The 19,414-nt window shown below is 32.8% G+C and overlaps 1 protein-coding gene across 1 annotated transcript in view; it reads right to left on the bottom strand.

The window, feature by feature from the left end:
- Positions 1-19,005, bottom strand: part of LOC145266914 (sideroflexin-5-like) — a 124,567-nt gene extending 105,562 nt beyond the window's left edge. The window contains exon 1 of the mRNA XM_080122707.1: positions 18,722-19,005. Within this exon, the coding sequence (XP_079978833.1) occupies positions 18,722-18,814 (93 nt within the window). The 5' untranslated portion in view covers positions 18,815-19,005. The remainder of the gene's footprint in view (positions 1-18,721) is intronic.
- Between the last annotated feature and the right edge of the window lie 409 nt (positions 19,006-19,414).

Consider the following 19,414-nt stretch of genomic DNA (forward strand, 5'->3'; position numbering starts at 1 on the left):
ATATTGAGAGCCGTATATCAGTGTGTGTATGTATATATGTATCAAGACTGTATATTGTATTTATACCAAAATGACAGATGGCAGGGATACATTCATAACAAGTGACTGAGATATTTATGTGACACTGTTACACAGCGACAACGATGACAATTCTTATTTGTTCATTATTATTATTATTGATACGGATGGGAGAGACATTTATACAGACTTTTATGTCATCAGAGGGGAGATACTTCTTTATGATGATGGCAATCGGACAGACACTCCTTTTAAGATGACAGACAAAATACATGTAATGAAGACACGAAGACAAACACTTTACAAAATATGGATTCTTTATTCATCCAGCTGACTGAGTGATGAATCAGGAATTCAAGTTTGTATGACTACATGATCTCCTCTTCTACCTTCACATCTAAGGGTATCAGTTCAGACTGTCTTCTCAACTGACTCAAACCCATTTTGATATATTGGAATTCTCCCTTCTTTATAACGTCAGAGGCATGGCCAAACAATGCGACTCCCTCACGTTTTAAATTACACGTGTGCCTTGCACATACATCCACACACCTCTGCTAACAAAGAAATTCCTAAATGAATTGTTTCATTTATAACCTAATTATTTCATCATTATTTCTAAAGTACATTGTTCATATCTAACTTTGACATAAATGATATTTAGTTACTTCCAAAAACGATGACAATCCTTCTACATTCCTAGGATTTCGATATGCATTCTTTTTAAAATTTTCTTACTGAGTTCGATTCTAACCTTTTCCAAATAATTCTAACGTTTTCAAACTTATCTATTTTGTTCTTTTTATTACTGGGATCTGTCCCCTTCCATGTAACAGAACATCTAAAAACAAAAAAAATGGATTTAATGTATTTATTTGCTTCCCCACCAAATCAAATTAGGCACAAGGTTTGGGTTTCGATCTCAACTCAAGTATTATTTTTTTACTTACAAGAAGTGAATGGTTTAGAACAAAAAGACCTGTTCGCATGCGCATGTCGCAGTTTCTGTATTAATTAAAATATAATATTTATGCGTATTTTACGACCGAGCAACGCTGGGTGGCTTGTTAGTCTTAAAATAAACAGATATTGTGCTAAATTAACTTTAAAAATAGATCATGGAATGATTCCAAAATAGAAGTCTCGATTAAATGAAAGTTCAAAATTATTATGTCTTACAAAAATAATTTGTTAGTGTTAATAACTTCACAAGAAACACTCGTCTAGCTGAAAACACTATCAATAATTCCCCCCACTCTTTATCTGTGCCTAAACCTAAACGTAGATGCCATGAACAAAGCTTCTTTCTTAGAACTGCACACCTGTGAACTGTCTTCTGTTTTCCTGCTTTCTAGCTGACTACAATATGATTGTCTTATCTAGTTTGTTCTTTTAATTACTGGGGTCTGTCCCTTTTTACATAACATAATTAGAACTACAATAGTTTCTCAGCAAAAGTGGAACAGGCCAACAGACTAAGAGATTTTCAATGTCCCTTTTCAAGGTTGGTTGGTTGTTTTTGTTTTACAGCATATCAACCTTTTTCAGGTTATTTAATGCCGAATCTAGTTATTTTGAGGAACGATTTTTAATGGAGTATATTTTTTTTACATCAGATTCTATTTAACCCATAGTTAGGACCATAACAGGTACTACAACTCCGGGTCAGAGTGGACCTGGGAGCAATGGTAATTAAAGGGTGGCTCCACACTCCCCAAAGCCTGCAAGGTGAGGCCTCACCATCGGATATAGTTTTAGGCCATATCCAGGACCCCCTTTTCAAGGGCTTTCAGAAAAAATTCAAGTTTTCAAAACAAAATTTGATCTATAAACAATTATATAATAAACAAAAACTTAATAATTAAAAACAGGAAAAGTCAGTTTCATTTACAAACAAAACAATATGCCTGTCGATAATCATATTTACATTCCCAGACCCACTTATATTTCGTCAACTAAGCATGATTAAATGTTATTTTCCCCATTGTAGATTGGTCTATGCTGTGTTCATTTTACTTTTAAATTTTGAATTTCTGGTATTGTGGATATAAGAGTTACGTCCCTTTGTCACAAAACTACTTGTCATTATATGGAAAACATAAGATAGTTTGGTGATAAAGGAACATAACTGTTGTATTCACAATAATACCATATAATTTCAGAACAATGTATTTCGATTTTATTTTCAATATTTAAAAAATAGTTTAATGATATTTTTATTAATACTTAAAAAATAATTTAATAGTATTTATTTCGATTTTATTTTTAATATTGCAATACAAATTTTTACTAGATACGATTTCCAAGGCCTTTTCAAGAGATTTTCCATATTTTCAAGGATTTTTCAAGGAAATAATAGAAACTAGCGGGACCTGTGGAAATTCCACAGTAAACTCTTTTTTATGTAATACTAGCAAGAGTACCCGTCGTTGACTGGGTTCAAAAACAGCCTACAGAAAATGGACTGATTTATGAAAGTATGATAGGTTATTAAAAGGAAGGGTTGTAAAGAGATAGCTTCGAACTTGGAGGTATCAAAACCAAAGCAAAATATGATGAAAGTAAAAATAAAATAGATAAACCCCATAATTTATTATACCATACCTGTTCATACTGAAACACTTATCACAATATTCTGTGGATCTATATTAAAAAACCTTGTTAAACTTTGTGACATATTTCCATTCTATGGAGGTCAGGCACAAACAAACACCCCATAATTTTATTATACCATATTTCTTCAAACTGAAACATAATTATCAAAGTATACTTACGCAGATAGATATGAAAAGTCTTTATTAAAGTTTGTGCCTATTTCCATTCTATGGAGGCCAGGCACGAACGCAGACCCCACAATTATAACATCCCTATTTAAGTTAAAACATACTTATCAAAGTTTATTATGTACATCTATATCAAAAACACTTGTAAACGTTTTATTTTTTATTTTTAAATTTTTTATTTCCATACCTTGTGGACCAGACGCGTACGCAGACCCCACAATTTTAATGAACCACCGTTCTGCCAGATCAAACATACCCATTCCTGTGTCTCGATACATCTTCTATCATTATATGTGATCAGTTTTCTATAATAGTCAACCATATAGGAGCCTATTCGTGACCACACACACACACACACACACACACACACACACACACACACACACACACACAGACATTCAGCTTTATATTATAAGATATTGATGTTAGCATTCTGTGAATGTTCAGCATAAATGGAGTTGCCCTGATATTATTGTAGCTCTTTTGTTAAAACTACCAAAAGTATTTATCTAAGCTAGCAGGGATGCCCAGAATAGCCCGGTCGTAAAATACACTTCAATAAGATATTTTAATTTATGCAGATTTCATATATATTATTATAGAATCAATTTTCTATCAATTCTTATATGTTATGAAGTTGTGATTTCAAAAATAAAAGATATATTCATATGACCTGGGTGCATCAGCTTAAATCGAAACAGAAACCAAAACCTCTGAAGAAAAAAAATATATGTATATTACTTCAGTTCCTTCAGCTATAATCGAAATCAAAACCGAAACTTATGAAGAATTCTTAGTAAAATTATTTATTACAAGAAATGGAAGGTCATAATAATTAAACGACAGTCAATTGGAAGAAAAAAGATTTAAGCACGACACAAAAAATAGATCATGTGCTATCGTAGTAATCTATATATATCTATAAAAGTGAACGTGTCTGTCTGTGTGTCTGTGTACATTTCCCTACGCAATAACTCTGTCAATTTTTAGTCTATAGACTCGAAATTTGAAATACCGGGTACTGAGATTTGGGAAAATCGATGTGACGGGTGTCAGCCAGAAATTTGGCTGTTAAGGGGTCAAATTTCAACGATTTGACCTTTAAGAACTCTACCAAACTCCTCCGACAATTTTGGGTCTAGACACTTGAAATTTTAGATTTAGGTTCCTTGAACATGGATCTAACTTAATAAAGTGATTTGAGCCCGAAACAATAAATTTTAAGGGGTCATAATAGGGGTCAAAGTTTAAAAAAATTAACCATTTTTTTTGTTTTTTTGCTTTTATTGCACAGTATACACCTCCAAACACCCGAGCAACGCCGGGCACCCCTGCTAGTATATAGATAAGGCCCTTTCAAGGCAAAAGTCAAAATTCAAGGAGTTTTCAAGCTTGTGCAAACCCTGAATATAATCTATAGATTGTAGCGTTCTCTCTCTGCAAAATGTGCTCCTTGAAATACTTGAAACATTTTATTAAATAATTTGTTATAAACACAAGACAAAACAATGAGAGTCGTTCCAAAAGTAAAGCCTATTTTTTAAAACTCAAAAACTAAAATGTTGAAGAGCTAAGAAGACGGAAATAGTACCAAGTGATTCCAGAATTTATTTTTCTTAATGTACTTTTGCCAGCCCTTTTTAATGTCTTTTGTCATAAAATTTCGGCTTTATCAATCACATTTCTGTCGCCACTCTGAAATTGACCAACACATCTAACTGTGCTGACATCAACTGCATCTGCTTCATAAACGTTCAACAGGCACCGGTGAATGTTGATTGCTTCAATTTTTTTCTGCATGGAAAATTCAATGACATATCTCTGTTTCTGACACACATCCATGACCAGAGTTGATTTCTTAAAGTCTCACACCATCAATGTCCGCAACAGAAAGATAAAACTTTCAAATCATGAATGCATAAGTTTAGTTATCATAAGAATTGCAATATCCTCTTATTTATTTGGGTAAAATAAAAAATAGGAGGCATTACTTTTGAAACACCCCTCGTAGATATCAACATTTTGGTAATTTTGATACAAAGCTATTTATCTATAACATAAATTTCTCCTGTCTGTTTAAATGTATGCATGTATATTTGAATGTCTGCCTAAAACTTTTGACAGAGGGAACGGATTTTCACGATATTGGTATTGTTTTGAAGCTCAACCCTTCGGACGACAAATATCGAAAAATTGGCTAAAAACATTAATTCATTCATCCTCAACTGGGCACTTTTCTACAGGAAGGGGTTGCTTTTTTCACCGATATTTTCGAAAGTCATCCCCAGTTTTCAATTGTCTAGCCTTAATTTAGACCTACGTCACTTCCGGTTTGGCGATGGGTGCAACAGCAAACACGTCATGCTTTTTGCCTCCTTCGCGGTACAGGTTCGAGCCTGCCTGCCTACAACCACCTTTTTTTTTTTTTTTTTTTTGCTTCTCAAAACACCTGGGCAATGCCGGGCACCCAGGCTAGTCTTTAATAGGGCACAGTCAATAAATGAAAAGAAAAAGGAAATCAATTGTGTGGGTGACTGTGGGTGTGTGTGTGTGCACGCACTATTTTTTCATTAAATTTAAAAATAATAAAAGCTGTTCTCATTGGGAGGAAGTAGTAAGTCACCCTCTTCGCCTTTTTTATGTAACACTAGCGAGGATGCCCAGTTTTGCCCGGGTGTTTGTAAGTGTGATATGCAGGGGAAAAAAAAAGTGAAGGAGAAAAAGAATGTGAAAAAAAAAGCAGGTAGGTTCGAACCCGAAGCCTTGAGGTGAAGACAGGAAAGAAAGTGAGAGAAAACGTGATATCTTACCATGACGAGGGCAGAGAAGTGAGAACCGTTCAAATTAAATGGTTAAAAAGTTAAGTGAATGAATTCACACAGGTGCATAAATTTAACGAGGTCAAACATCATGCGATAGGGGAATGAAATCATGCACTTAACTTTGGCTGCAAGCCAGTTAAGCTTTACGCTTTCTACGTATTGTTTGCTTCTCCAAGATGTTAGGGAAAACTAGCTCCCCCACTAAAAGGAGAGTGTCCAAATAAATAGCAATTGTCTGATATGAATGGTTTTCCTCATATTGATCAAAGCTTATTGCATTCTAGACGTCCTTGGCAAAAATGCCAGAGAATCGTGTTTTCTTCAATTACTTTCGCTTTATTTATACGAAAAAGCCGAACAAACACACAAGAAGACAGAATAGCAGGAATTTTCTAAAATAAAGTCGCTTAAATAAAAGATAGACATGACGTCCTTTCACAAATCGTGGATATTATAATCTAGGAAGTATATAAAAAATTATAAAACATGGTAACTCCACTTAAGATGCTCCTAATCTACAGTAGGCTCTTATGTCTCAGTGGCAAAAAAATATATATATATTAAAGCTGACAAATTAAATTTTGTTTCTGACTATTCAATTAGACATTGCCCTATCATGTTATCTAACATATAAAATAATATTGTCGGATACTTAAAGTTAAACCCAAATAGCATTTAAGCTGACAAATTAAATTTTGTTTCTAAACAAACAATTTTGATTTGTTATTGTTCTATCATGTTATTTAATGTATAAAGTTATATTGTAATGTAGCCGTTACAAACAAACAAACAAATAAAATATGGGTCAGCATTTTTTTAATTACCGTTATTTTCAACACCACTTAAAAAGTCTCTCACTGTTACATGTCCATTTTAGCCTGGCATGCGTTTCTCTATCTTCCGACCGCATGCTGGGCACAGCTGGCCCATTCTCATCTTCAATTTTAAACATCCATTATCTTCAGCATCCACTTTTCTTCTCCCAACCACATGGTGCAGTTTTTTTTTCCTTTTTTTTTTCACACACACTAATTTGCATATGTGCATTTTTCTGCTGCTGCTGCTAATCTCTTCACAAGCCAGCCATCCTTCCCTGCTGCTCATATTTTCACGACAAACTCAGACATTTTGTTACAATATTTCTCATCTTCAGTGTTAGTTTCATAATGTTCGGAAATCTTTTTGTTGAACTCAGGAATCTGCATGGAACCCTTTATTTAATCAACATAGGTCAGCATACTCTCACTCCATCAGCCATGACTGGTTAGAAACTCTAAATAATTTCCAATTGTAATTTTGAGCATCGCCCACACTAAGGATTGAACCATCAACCTCCAGAAGAGTGTAACTTTTAAAACTGAATTCACCAAGTACTTTATCTACGACGCCACAAGTCATGGCTGACAGAACAAGAACAAGAACATGCTACCCCTGTGGATTCAAATTTCATGCAGATTCTAGAGTTCAAAAAGATATACTTGGAGATCGGAGGTTACATTGGTGAAAATTACACTCAAGATGAGAACATTTGTCTGACTAACCAAAAAAGTATAAAAATCTAAAAAATTAAAAAACAAAGTTATATCGTTTGATTTTTAAAATAAAACCTAAATGTTTAAAACTTTAAACTGACAAATATAAGTTCTATCTATCTATAAATATAAAAGCGAAAATGTATGTATGTGTGTTCGCTTTTTCTGTGTGTCTACAAAAGGCTTCTTTCAGAGAAGCAGTCGCTCACTTCACAACTTTTTAAAACTTTTTATATCACATATAAATCGTAATATCTCACAGTTAACAATGAAGCTCGCCTGTCTATTTAATTTGCTCGATTTCGGGAAGATAAATATTCAATATTTGTCGCTCGCTGCATGTGGGTTAGTCTTTTTCCTATAAAATCTTGGGGGGAAAAAAAAGCGTTCAGCAGTAAATGAAATCCCGCAGTCAAACGTGACCTCATTAACTCATTAAAACAAGCACCTGCTAAATCCAAGTAATTAAATAAATTCAAACGTGTTTCCATAAGCATGTCGCGGTGGGTCAATGGTTAACGTCGCATTTTTTTTTTTTCACAAGTTTGCCTCGATGGTTCGGGTTCGATCCTCATACTTACTTTTTTTTTAACACCCCCCCCACACACACACCTTCAAACACCCGGGCAACGCCGGGTATCCCTCGCCAGTCTATATATATAAAAGGCAAAATGTGTGTGACCATTTCGTGTATGTCTCGCAAAGGCTTCTTTCGGACATGCTCCCGGGGTCGTTACTATCGCTTAAAACTTTTTATATAGGTCCTATATAATAATATCTAGGATTTAGGAAAGCGCGTAGCGTATAGATTTATTTACATCGATTTTTACAAAATTATTGCTATTTTGGCTTCTCGCGTGTTGATTGGGCTTTTTCGTATAAAAAGTGAAACTAATTCAGTTCTCGGCATCACAGAAGCAATCAGCTTTGATCCATGTGGGGACAAAGTCCTCTTATATCAGACAGTTGCTAATCCCCTTTCATTTGGGGAGCCGGCCCCCCCCTTCACCATCATCTTCGGAAAGCGAAAACTGCACCGCGTTGAAACAAAGTAAACAAACCCTAAAAAGCTGTCACGCATTAAATAAAATACTGCTACGTCATCTCGTAACGCTCCCGCGATGACCTCATTTAATGGCTATCTGTCAATCAAACCTCTTTCACTCGCTTTATAAGCCTTATTTTAACACTATAATCAATTCCTCTTACTCTTGGCCTAGACGGTTAAGTGATTGGAGTTTGTTACAACACCTTCGCGTCAAAGCTTTGGTTAAGTAGTTGGAGTTTGTTACACCTCCGCGTCAACGCTCCCGGGTTCAATCCAGCCTCACGACCAAAACTATTTTTTTTTTCTTTCGAGAGGGTTGCTATTTTTTAGAACTTTTTATATACTCCCTAGATTATAATATCTTCAACGTTTTTTTGTTTTTTTTACATAGGCATCACCACATTATCAAGGCCAAGAGGCCACTCAAGGATAAGGGTTAAAGAGTGTACAGTAGAAATTGGACATTATAGCAATCATTAGTAATGAAAACTTGGTAAATTTGATAACTTATATGGAATGGCTCATCAAGAACTTATTTACTTTAGACTTGAACACAACCATATTGTAGTCAGCCGGAAAGCAGGAAAACGGAAGACAATTTCACAGGCGTGCAGTTCTAAAAAAGAAGCTTTGTTCATGGAATCTACGTTTAGGTTTAGGCACAGATAAAGAGTGGGGGAAATTATTGATAGTGTTTACAGCTAAACGAGTGTTTCTTGTGAAAGTTTGGCGAGGGGGGACCATAGATTGAAGCTCAGTCGAACACTTTCCATGAAAATAACGATACATCAGAGACAAACTCGCAACATCTCTTCTGTGAGATAGAGGTTGCAGCGAAGAGAAAAGGACATCTCCTACGAGGCTACAAAGTCTATTTTGAACTCTATCAAGGCAGGACAAGTCCTTTCTAGCAGCTCCTGCCCAGATGTGGCAACAGTATTCCATCTTTGGACGTACCTGGCTCTTATATAGATAGAGAATAGCATCAGCAGTGAGATATTTACCGGATCGATAGAAAGATCCCACCATTTTTCCAGCGGCCTTGGCAACAGATTTGATGTACGTGTTCCATTTAAGATCAGGAGTAATGGTCAAGCCCAGAAGCTTGTCAAAACTTGAGGCCTCCTGAGGACGAGAGCCATTCATTTCAATTGATGCCAAATGTGGATTGGTCTTTTTCGTATAAAAGCAAAACAGATTTCAGCAAAGGGGTCAGCCTCTGTCTTTGATCAATGTTGGCGAAACCCCTTATATCAGACAATTGCTCTTCATTGAGACGCTGCCAGAGTTCCCTCTTTTTCGGGGAAAAGACCTTGTGGGGAAACAAATAAATATCACGAGAAAAAGCTGAAAGCTTGACTGGCCCAAAGCCATGGTTAAAAGCTACTTTCATTTCTCCGCTTACTCCTTAATTATTATTGAGTTGACAGCTTTTTGATCGACATCGCTAAATTTGAACGCTTTCCACTTCCTTTGTCATCGTAGCGTAGCGGTAAAATGTTAGCTTTTCTATCACAATCTTTTCCGCCTTCCGGTCCCGGTTTCGAGCCTGCCTACTAACATTTATTTTTCTTTTTTTCATACACCTCCAAACACCAGGGCAAAGCCAGGTACCCACGCTAGTCTTAACATAAATAAATTTAGAAAGAAATTCAAGAATTACGACATACTTACAATTACTCTGTCTTTTTTTCAGGACAATTTCCCTTTTGACCATCATAGTTGATCGACACTTAATAACAATGTTTCTACAATGTCGACAAGTGACCCTAATTATTTGTAATTGTATTTGCTATGGTCATGCCAACTAGTGAGGCGTTAGCAGATAAGCCAACAAACGACGATGCGAAAAAAAATAAATCTATATATATAAAAGCGAAAATGTTTGTCTGTGTGTTTTCATGTATGTCCGAGAAAGGCTTTTTTCCGAGAAGCGATTGGTCGGCTCACAACTCCTTAAAACTTTTTATATCATGTCTAAATCATAATATCTACCAGTTAACAACAGTGGTCGCCTGTCTATTTAATTTGCTCAACTTTGAAAAGATAAATATTCAACATTTTTGATCGCCGCATGTGAATTAGGCTTTTTCGTATAATAAAAGCGAAACTAATTCTGGCGGCAATGTTCCGGTTGCGATCGTCAGAAACGGTAGAAAGCAATCAGCTTTGATCAATGTGGAGTTTCTCCTTATATCAGACAATTGCTATTCAATTTTGACAATCCCCTCTTTATGGGGAGCTGGTTTCCTCAACAACATCTCGGGGAAACAAAAGAAATGAAATAAAAAATGCTGCCCCGCAGAAAATTGTAGCCCTCATTAAGTCATTAAGTACGGGCACCTGCCAATTCTTAATACTTAAATAAATTCAAACATGTTTCCGTTACTATTTCGTGGTGGCCCAATGGTTAACGTTGTATGTTTTTTTCACACTTTAATTTCCAACTTTGCCTCAAGGGTTCGGGTTCGATCCTTCATACTTACCTACCAAAACTTTTTTTTTTATTCCGCCTCCCCCGACACAAACACCTGGGTATTTTGATTTACCCAAAACTACACACACCTCCAAACACTTGGGCAATGCCAGGTATCCCCCACTAGTATACAATAAATAAATGTTTAGATCTACCTGGCTATAATTTTTTGTGTTTTTACGTAGTTTTTAATGATCTTTATTTTTATCTAAAGAAAAAAAGTTTTTTACAAGCAGATTTGAACCAAGACGATGACATGTTCTTCTTGGGAAAGAAGCCTCGTTTTAAAATTTGCGGTTTCTACGTTCCATGAATGTTTTTTTCTGTGCATACCTCAGAATTGAAGCATCAACCTTAAGGGGAAGGTCACTTTTACAATTGATTTTTCCAAATATTCTAACCACTATGCTATGGATCCTTGTGGAGAGTTGAAGGTTCAATCCTCCGTGTGAGTGACTGAAAAATACAAATGTGAATTACTTGGGACCTCTATCCTGTCATGGCTGATGGAACAAAAGCATGCTAAAAATTCCATCCAAGTTCCTGATTACCTCGCAAACATTCCCAAGTTTGACAAGATACACCCGAAGAAGGTTGAAGGTTACATTGACGGAAATGATGTGAAAATGGCACTCAAGATGAGAACAGTAGGCTGAAGAATCCAAATAATACGAATAGATCTAAAGAAATGGCAACAACTGGTTTCCTTCAATAATTACAAGAAACCTTCTCTGCCACCAATAGCAATGGCCAGTGACTCCCTGTCTGAGAATACATCTTTCAAACTGCTTGGCCTAACGTTCACAGGAAACATGAGTTGGAACAATTATATTGAAAACATTGCCAGGGCCGCTGCGAAAAAGGTAGGCTCTCTCTACCGTGCTAGAAAACTGCTGACACCTGAAAGTATCCTGTACCTCTATAAGGCCACCATTCGCCCATGTATGGAGTATTCTTGTCACATTTGGGCTGGTGCATCTGCTACTAGTCTCTCGCTCCTAGACAAGGTTCAAAAGAGAGTCGCCAATCTGATAGGCCCTGAACTGGCATCTAAGCTTTAGCCTCTGTCCCATCGACGAAACGTTGCATCCCTCTGCCTGTTCTACAAGTATTTTAATGGTGAATGCTCTGACGAACAGCAGACACTTGTGCCCCCACGACATAGACACCCTCGACAAACCCGATAGGCTACTAAATCCCACCCCCACACAGTAGAGATCCCTAGATGTAAAAGATCTTTCTACTCTAATAGTTTCTTCCCCAGAACAGCTAGACTCCGGAATTCCATTCCAGGTTCCTGCTTCCCTAACTGTACTGACATGCAGAAGTTCAAGTGTAACGTGAACCGACATCTTGCTGCCCAAATCCCAACATAGTGCCCTAGTAGTTGCTGCCCCTGATAATAGCCCCCTACACCAAAGTGGCAATGTGCCTTGTTTGGGGTGAAAATGTAATAAAAAAAAAAAGAAAAAAAAAAAAAAAAAAAGATCCAACATGGCGGATATTCAAAATAAGAATGCCAGCAGAGAAGAGGTCAAACGGAAAGCAGTAAAGTCTTTTTAGTGAGTTATATAAAATAACTAGCAGGCCATTTGGCATTGCCCAGTCATGAAATATACATAAATATGATACATTAATTAATGCAAAATTATTATTTACTATAAACAGAAATATTGCAGGTATTTAACTTAACATTAAGTTCCTTTAAAAATATTGCAGGTATTTAACTTAACATTAAGTTCCTTTAAAAATATTGCAGGTATTTAACTTAACATTAAGTTCCTTTAAAAATATTGCAGGTATTTAACTTAACATTAAGTTCCTTTAAAAATATTGCAGGTATTTAACTTAACATTAAGTTCCTTTAAAAAAATTGCAGGTATTTAACTTAACATTAAGTTCCTTTAAAAATATTGCAGGTATTTAACTTAACATTAAGTTCCTTTAAAAATATTGCAGGTATTTAACTTAACATTAAGTTCCTTTAAAAATATTGCAGGTATTTAACTTAACATTAAGTTCCTTTAAAAATATTGCAGGTATTTAACTTAACATTAAGTTCCTTTAAAAATATTGCAGGTATTTAACTTAACATTAAGTTCCTTTAAAAATATTGCAGGTATTTAACTTAACATTAAGTTCCTTTAAAAATATTGCAGGTATTTAACTTAACATTAAGTTCCTTTAAAAATATTGCAGGTATTTAACTTAACATTAAGTTCCTTTAAAAATATTGCAGGTATTTAACTTAACATTAAGTTCCTTTCAAAATTTTGCAGGTATTTAACTTAACATTAAGTTCCTTTAAAAATATTGCAGGTATTTAACTTAACATTAAGTTCCTTTAAAAATATTGCAGGTATTTAACTTAACATTAAGTTCCTTTAAAAATATTGCAGGTATTTAACTTAACATTAAGTTCCTTTAAAAATATTGCAGGTATTTAACTTAACATTAAGTTCCTTTAAAAATATTGCAGGTATTTAACTTAACATTAAGTTCCTTTAAAAATATTGCAGGTATTTAACTTAACATTAAGTTCCTTTAAAAATATTGCAGGTATTTAACTTAACATTAAGTTCCTTTAAAAATATTGCAGGTATTTAACTTAACATTAAGTTCCTTTAAAAATATTGCAGGTATTTAACTTAACATTAAGTTCCTTTAAAAATATTGCAGGTATTTAACTTAACATTAAGTTCCTTTAAAAATATTGCAGGTATTTAACTTAACATTAAGTTCCTTTAAAAATATTGCAGGTATTTAACTTAACATTAAGTTCCTTTAAAAATATTGCAGGTATTTAACTTAACATTAAGTTCCTTTAAAAATATTGCAGGTATTTAACTTAACATTAAGTTCCTTTAAAAATATTGCAGGTATTTAACTTAACATTAAGTTCCTTTAAAAATATTGCAGGTATTTAACTTAACATTAAGTTCCTTTAAAAAAATTGCAGGTATTTAACTTAACATTAAGTTCCTTTAAAAATATTGCAGGTATTTAACTTAACATTAAGTTCCTTTAAAAATATTGCAGGTATTTAACTTAACATTAAGTTCCTTTAAAAATATTGCAGGTATTTAACTTAACATTAAGTTCCTTTAAAAATATTGCAGGTATTTAACTTAACATTAAGTTCCTTTAAAAATATTGCAGGTATTTAACTTAACATTAAGTTCCTTTAAAAAAATTGCAGGTATTTAACTTAACATTAAGTTCCTTTAAAAATATTGCAGGTATTTAACTTAACATTAAGTTCCTTTAAAAATATTGCAGGTATTTAACTTAACATTAAGTTCCTTTAAAAAAATTGCAGGTATTTAACTTAACATTAAGTTCCTTTAAAAATATTGCAGGTATTTAACTTAACATTAAGTTCCTTTAAAAATATTGCAGGTATTTAACTTAACATTAAGTTCCTTTAAAAATATTGCAGGTATTTAACTTAACATTAAGTTCCTTTAAAAATATTGCAGGTATTTAACTTAACATTAAGTTCCTTTAAAAATATTGCAGGTATTTAACTTAACATTAAGTTCCTTTAAAAATATTGCAGGTATTTAACTTAACATTAAGTTCCTTTAAAAAAATTGCAGGTATTTAACTTAACATTAAGTTCCTTTAAAAATATTGCAGGTATTTAACTTAACATTAAGTTCCTTTAAAAATATTGCAGGTATTTAACTTAACATTAAGTTCCTTTAAAAAAATTGCAGGTATTTAACTTAACATTAAGTTCCTTTAAAAATATTGCAGGTATTTAACTTAACATTAAGTTCCTTTAAAAATATTGCAGGTATTTAACTTAACATTAAGTTCCTTTAAAAAAATTGCAGGTATTTAACTTAACATTAAGTTCCTTTAAAAATATTGCAGGTATTTAACTTAACATTAAGTTCCTTTAAAAATATTGCAGGTATTTAACTTAACATTAAGTTCCTTTAAAAATATTGCAGGTATTTAACTTAACATTAAGTTCCTTTAAAAATATTGCAGGTATTTAACTTAACATTAAGTTCCTTTAAAAATATTGCAGGTATTTAACTTAACATTAAGTTCCTTTAAAAAAATTGCAGGTATTTAACTTAACATTAAGTTCCTTTAAAAATATTGCAGGTATTTAACTTAACATTAAGTTCCTTTAAAAATATTGCAGGTATTTAACTTAACATTAAGTTCCTTTAAAAATATTGCAGGTATTTAACTTAACATTAAGTTCCTTTAAAAATATTGCAGGTATTTAACTTAACATTAAGTTCCTTTAAAAATATTGCAGGTATTTTAACTTAACATTAAGTTCCTTTAAAAAAATTGCAGGTATTTAACTTAACATTAAGTTCCTTTAAAAATATTGCAGGTATTTAACTTAACATTAAGTTCCTTTAAAAATATTGCAGGTATTTAACTTAACATTAAGTTCCTTTAAAAATATTGCAGGTATTTAACTTAACATTAAGTTCCTTTAAAAATATTGCAGGTATTTAACTTAACATTAAGTTCCTTTAAAAATATTGCAGGTATTTAACTTAACATTAAGTTCCTTTAAAAATATTGCAGGTATTTAACTTAACATTAAGTTCCTTTAAAAAAATTAAGAAAAAGGACAGAAACAGAGATGTGCATGTATTGTTTTTTTCTAAGCAGTTCACTTCTTGTAAGTGAGAAAAAAATATATTCAAGCTGAGATCGAAACCAAAACTTAAAGACAGTGAATCAAGTACGATAACCATTAGGTCAGCTTGACACAATCTTTAAAAAGTATTTTTAAACCTACTTATTCTTAACATAAGGAATCTGTTATTAGAACGATTCACGCATGCGCATTCATGAAACAGTTGACAAACAGATCAAAATCTAATGACCCTTATGTGCCAATTTTTCAATCTTCACAGGTAAATTTCCAAAAAACACTTCTTTTTTTTGTTTTAAATTACAATATTTTATTTTTGTAGGAATTTTTGACACCCCTGACACGAAACTACAAATAAAATATAAAAAAACTCGTAATTTCTCTTTTAAAGGTGGGTTGTTTATTTTCTTTATGGATTATACTTCCAAAATAAACTATTAAAGTTGTATAAAAAGTAATAGAAATATTTTTTTTAAAATAGTAATGAAATTAATTGAATGTTACGAGTTCAGCATTTTTCAATTTTTAAACTTTAAAAATCTATCAAAATTTTTCTATTGATTCTATTTTTACGATATTTTCAGGGTCAATGTGAACTTTTATGTTCTTTCCAATAAACCGGATATAATATTTTAAACAAACGTTTTTTTTTTTATTCACGCCCCCCCCCCATTTTCAAGTGTCTATTAAAAAGTAAATAATTAATTTATGTACCAAAGTTTTATATATCACAAATTGAAGATAAAAGATCAATAATATATTCAAATTTAAAAACAAAAAAAAGTAGTGTTTTTTAGAAATTTACCTGTAAAGTCCGAAGTTTAAAACCTTTTTTTAAAAAAAACCCACGTTGTTTGTTTTTGTGTATGTTTTTTTTTTTTAATAAAACCTTGGTTCTTGCTCCTTTAATTGAAAAAAAAAAATTAGGGCTTGAATGACATTTTTCGAGGAATTATAAGCTTCGAAAGATGGCGGGTGGAATTATTCAATAGTTTTCACGAAATTTCTGACACTGCTATGCATGCGCATTCATGAAACAGTTGACAAACAGATCAAAATCTAATGACCCTTAAGTGCCAATTTTTCAATCTTCACAGGTAAATTTCCAAAAAACACTTCTTTTTTTTGTTTTAAATTACAATATTTTATTTATTGATCTTTTATCTTCAATTTATGATATACAAAACTTTGGTACATAAATTAATTATTTAAATTCTAATAGACATTTCAAAATGGGGGGGACGAATTTAAAAAAAACAAAAAACGTTTGTCTAAAAGATTATATTTGGTTTATTGGAAAGAGCATAAAATTTCACACTGACCCTGAAAATATCGTAATACTTGAACCAATAGAAAAATTTTGATAGATTTTTAGTTTAAAAATTGAAAAATATTGAACTCGTAAAATTCAATTGATTTCATTACGTAAAAAAATGGCTGCATGAAGGCGCGCCGGCACTTTGTAAACACTTTTTTAAAAAAAATAAAAAATAACATTTCTATTATTTTCTAAACAACTTAAATAGTTTATTTTGGAAGTATATTCCATAAAGAAAATAAACAACCCATCTTTAAAAGAGAAATTACGAGTTTTTTTTTTATATTTTATTCGCAATTTTGTGTTAGGGGTGTCAAAAATTCTCAAAAAATTCTGATACACCGAGAGGTGCAGGTGCACCTAAAATAGCATTTTTACATATCCTGTTTTTTGGTGTGTCTGTGTGTGTATGTGTTTTTCGTTCTGTTGGTTGAGGTTTTTTTTGGGGGGGGGGCGCAAATTTAGAATCCGACCTCATTAAAAAAAAATGCTCCTCCCATGTTAAGAACGGCTGTCGAGGTTGGAGGGGGCGTTTATTCCGAAAGACGTTCTTAATATGGGGAGGTTGAGGGTGTATCCGGTATTTCTGGGGCACGTAGTAATTAATTCTTTCCGGAAGTAATCATTATTTAGTTTAATTTTGTTTGTAATGTATTTCTGCTTCGGTCATAGTTTTAAATACTGATTTCTCTCTCTGATTCTGACGACAGGTGCTCGAAAAAATGGCATCTCCATTTTCACGATACCCGATACGCCACGGAACAAAAATGTCATTTCAAAAATCGCTAAACTTAATGAAGTAGTGTTTTTGGTATTTGTGGCCTGGAAAACTAAATGCAGACTTGCATAATGCATGGGTTTACGAAAATGAAGCCGGATTGACTTGTAAACAACAATATTCAAAATGGCGACCAGTGAATTTATAAGGAACACATAGGAAAATGTACGTCTTAATATCATAAGAACTATTTGCCGACGACAATTTTAAGTGTGGTATTCGTTCGAAACAGGCCCGAATATCCTTTAAAAAAAATCAACTTTTTAATCTCAAATCTTAATTTGGTCTTCCAAATTTACAAATACCATTTTTTTTAACTAAGAAAATCGGGTTTGTTTTACTGTACACAGATTCGAAAAAGTTGTCACAAAAACAAATAAATGTTATCAAAGGCAAGATAAGTTACTTTTCTACCCAACTGGATATGTTTTTAGTGTTTATATTTAATGTAACATGTTTATTCAACTCGAAAAACATACAGTGTTTACCGATGTATTGGAAAATTCAAAATGGCGGCCGACTCTCTCTCGGAGACGGTAAGTTTGGGAAAAGGAGTTATAAATAAATAAAAAAAAAAAAACAGTCAAGAAGATACTGTTAAAAACCCGCCGAATATATGTCAGCCTATGTCACGGTAACATATATTGAGCGAGTTTCTAACAATATTTTGTCTGTTTTTTTTTTATTTATAACTCATTTTCCCAAACTTACCGCCTCAAGTCGGCTGCCATTTTAAATTTTCCAATACATCGGTAAACACTGTATGTTTTTCGAGCTGAATAAACATGTTACATTAAATATAAACACTAAAACATATCCAGTTGGGTAGAAAAGTAACTTATCTTGCCTTTGATAACATTTATTTGTTCTATATTTGTTTTGTGACAACTTTTTCGAATCTATGTGTACAGTAAAACAAACCCAGAAAATCAAGTATGACTTAGTTAGACGTTGTTTTTAACCGCCATGTTTAATAAATAAGGGGGAGACAACTCAATTCAAACTACTGAGATCAAAATCAGACTTGTAATGGCTATAATTTACTATTAAAAATGTAAAAAAAAATGATGTTCTAGGGGCTATTAACAGTCAACATTCACCGCATATTAGCTGTTGTAACTCGTTACCGGATTTTACCGCGTGAATATTAGTAGCCATGGGGATCGGTCTATATATGGACCAAAAACATCATTTTTACATATCGTGTTTTTTTTTTGTTTGTGTTTTTTTTTGTTTTTTTGCGAGGGGTGTCCTAAATAAATAAAATATCACTTTAGTTGATTCAAAAACAAAACATTAAAAAATTAAATTACCTGATCAAAACGTGGTCCGTTTAAATGGAATGGTGGGTATTGGTTCGCCATTGAGTTTCTCCGTGCAGGCAGAACTCGCTTTTTACTGTTCATCGGAAGTGCTTTAACTTGGTTCGGTTGTCACAACGAGCACGTTGCATTGAAAGCCGAATCGAATAGAGTTATCTGCCCTTGCACCAACAAACACGTCCGGGGGGGGGGGGGAGATTCTTAATAACTTTTACCGTACATACTACTCCGTACAAAATGACGTCAAATTAAAAAGACAAAAGTGCAGTTTAGTCTACCACGACCACTTATTTGTTTCCATTTTAGAAGAGTTCCATTTTCTACAAGGAAAGATTAATAAAACATTTATTGAATTAAATAAATTAAACGTTAGTTTTTTTTGTTTTTTTTAAAACCAACAGTTTCTTGGGAGCAAGTACACAATCCAACCTAATTAAAAAAACAAAAAACAAAAAACACACAGAGAAAAACTTTATGGTAAATGTGTAATTTAGCGGCGTAAAATATTTGACAAACAAACATTTATACTAATTATTTAATTTTTTTGTATAAACCACATTATTAGACCCTAAGGCGGAAATAAAATCAGAAAAAAAAAAATCATTTTTATTATTTTTTCATCAATTTTTATTAGATTAAATTTATGACACTCAAGGTATTGCTTTTAAAATTTGGCTTTTTCTA

The sequence above is a fragment of the Euprymna scolopes genome, chromosome 42, assembly GCF_053919585.1.
Source record: "Euprymna scolopes isolate OS-2025 chromosome 42, ASM5391958v1, whole genome shotgun sequence".
Classification (NCBI taxonomy): domain Eukaryota; kingdom Metazoa; phylum Mollusca; class Cephalopoda; order Sepiida; family Sepiolidae; genus Euprymna; species Euprymna scolopes.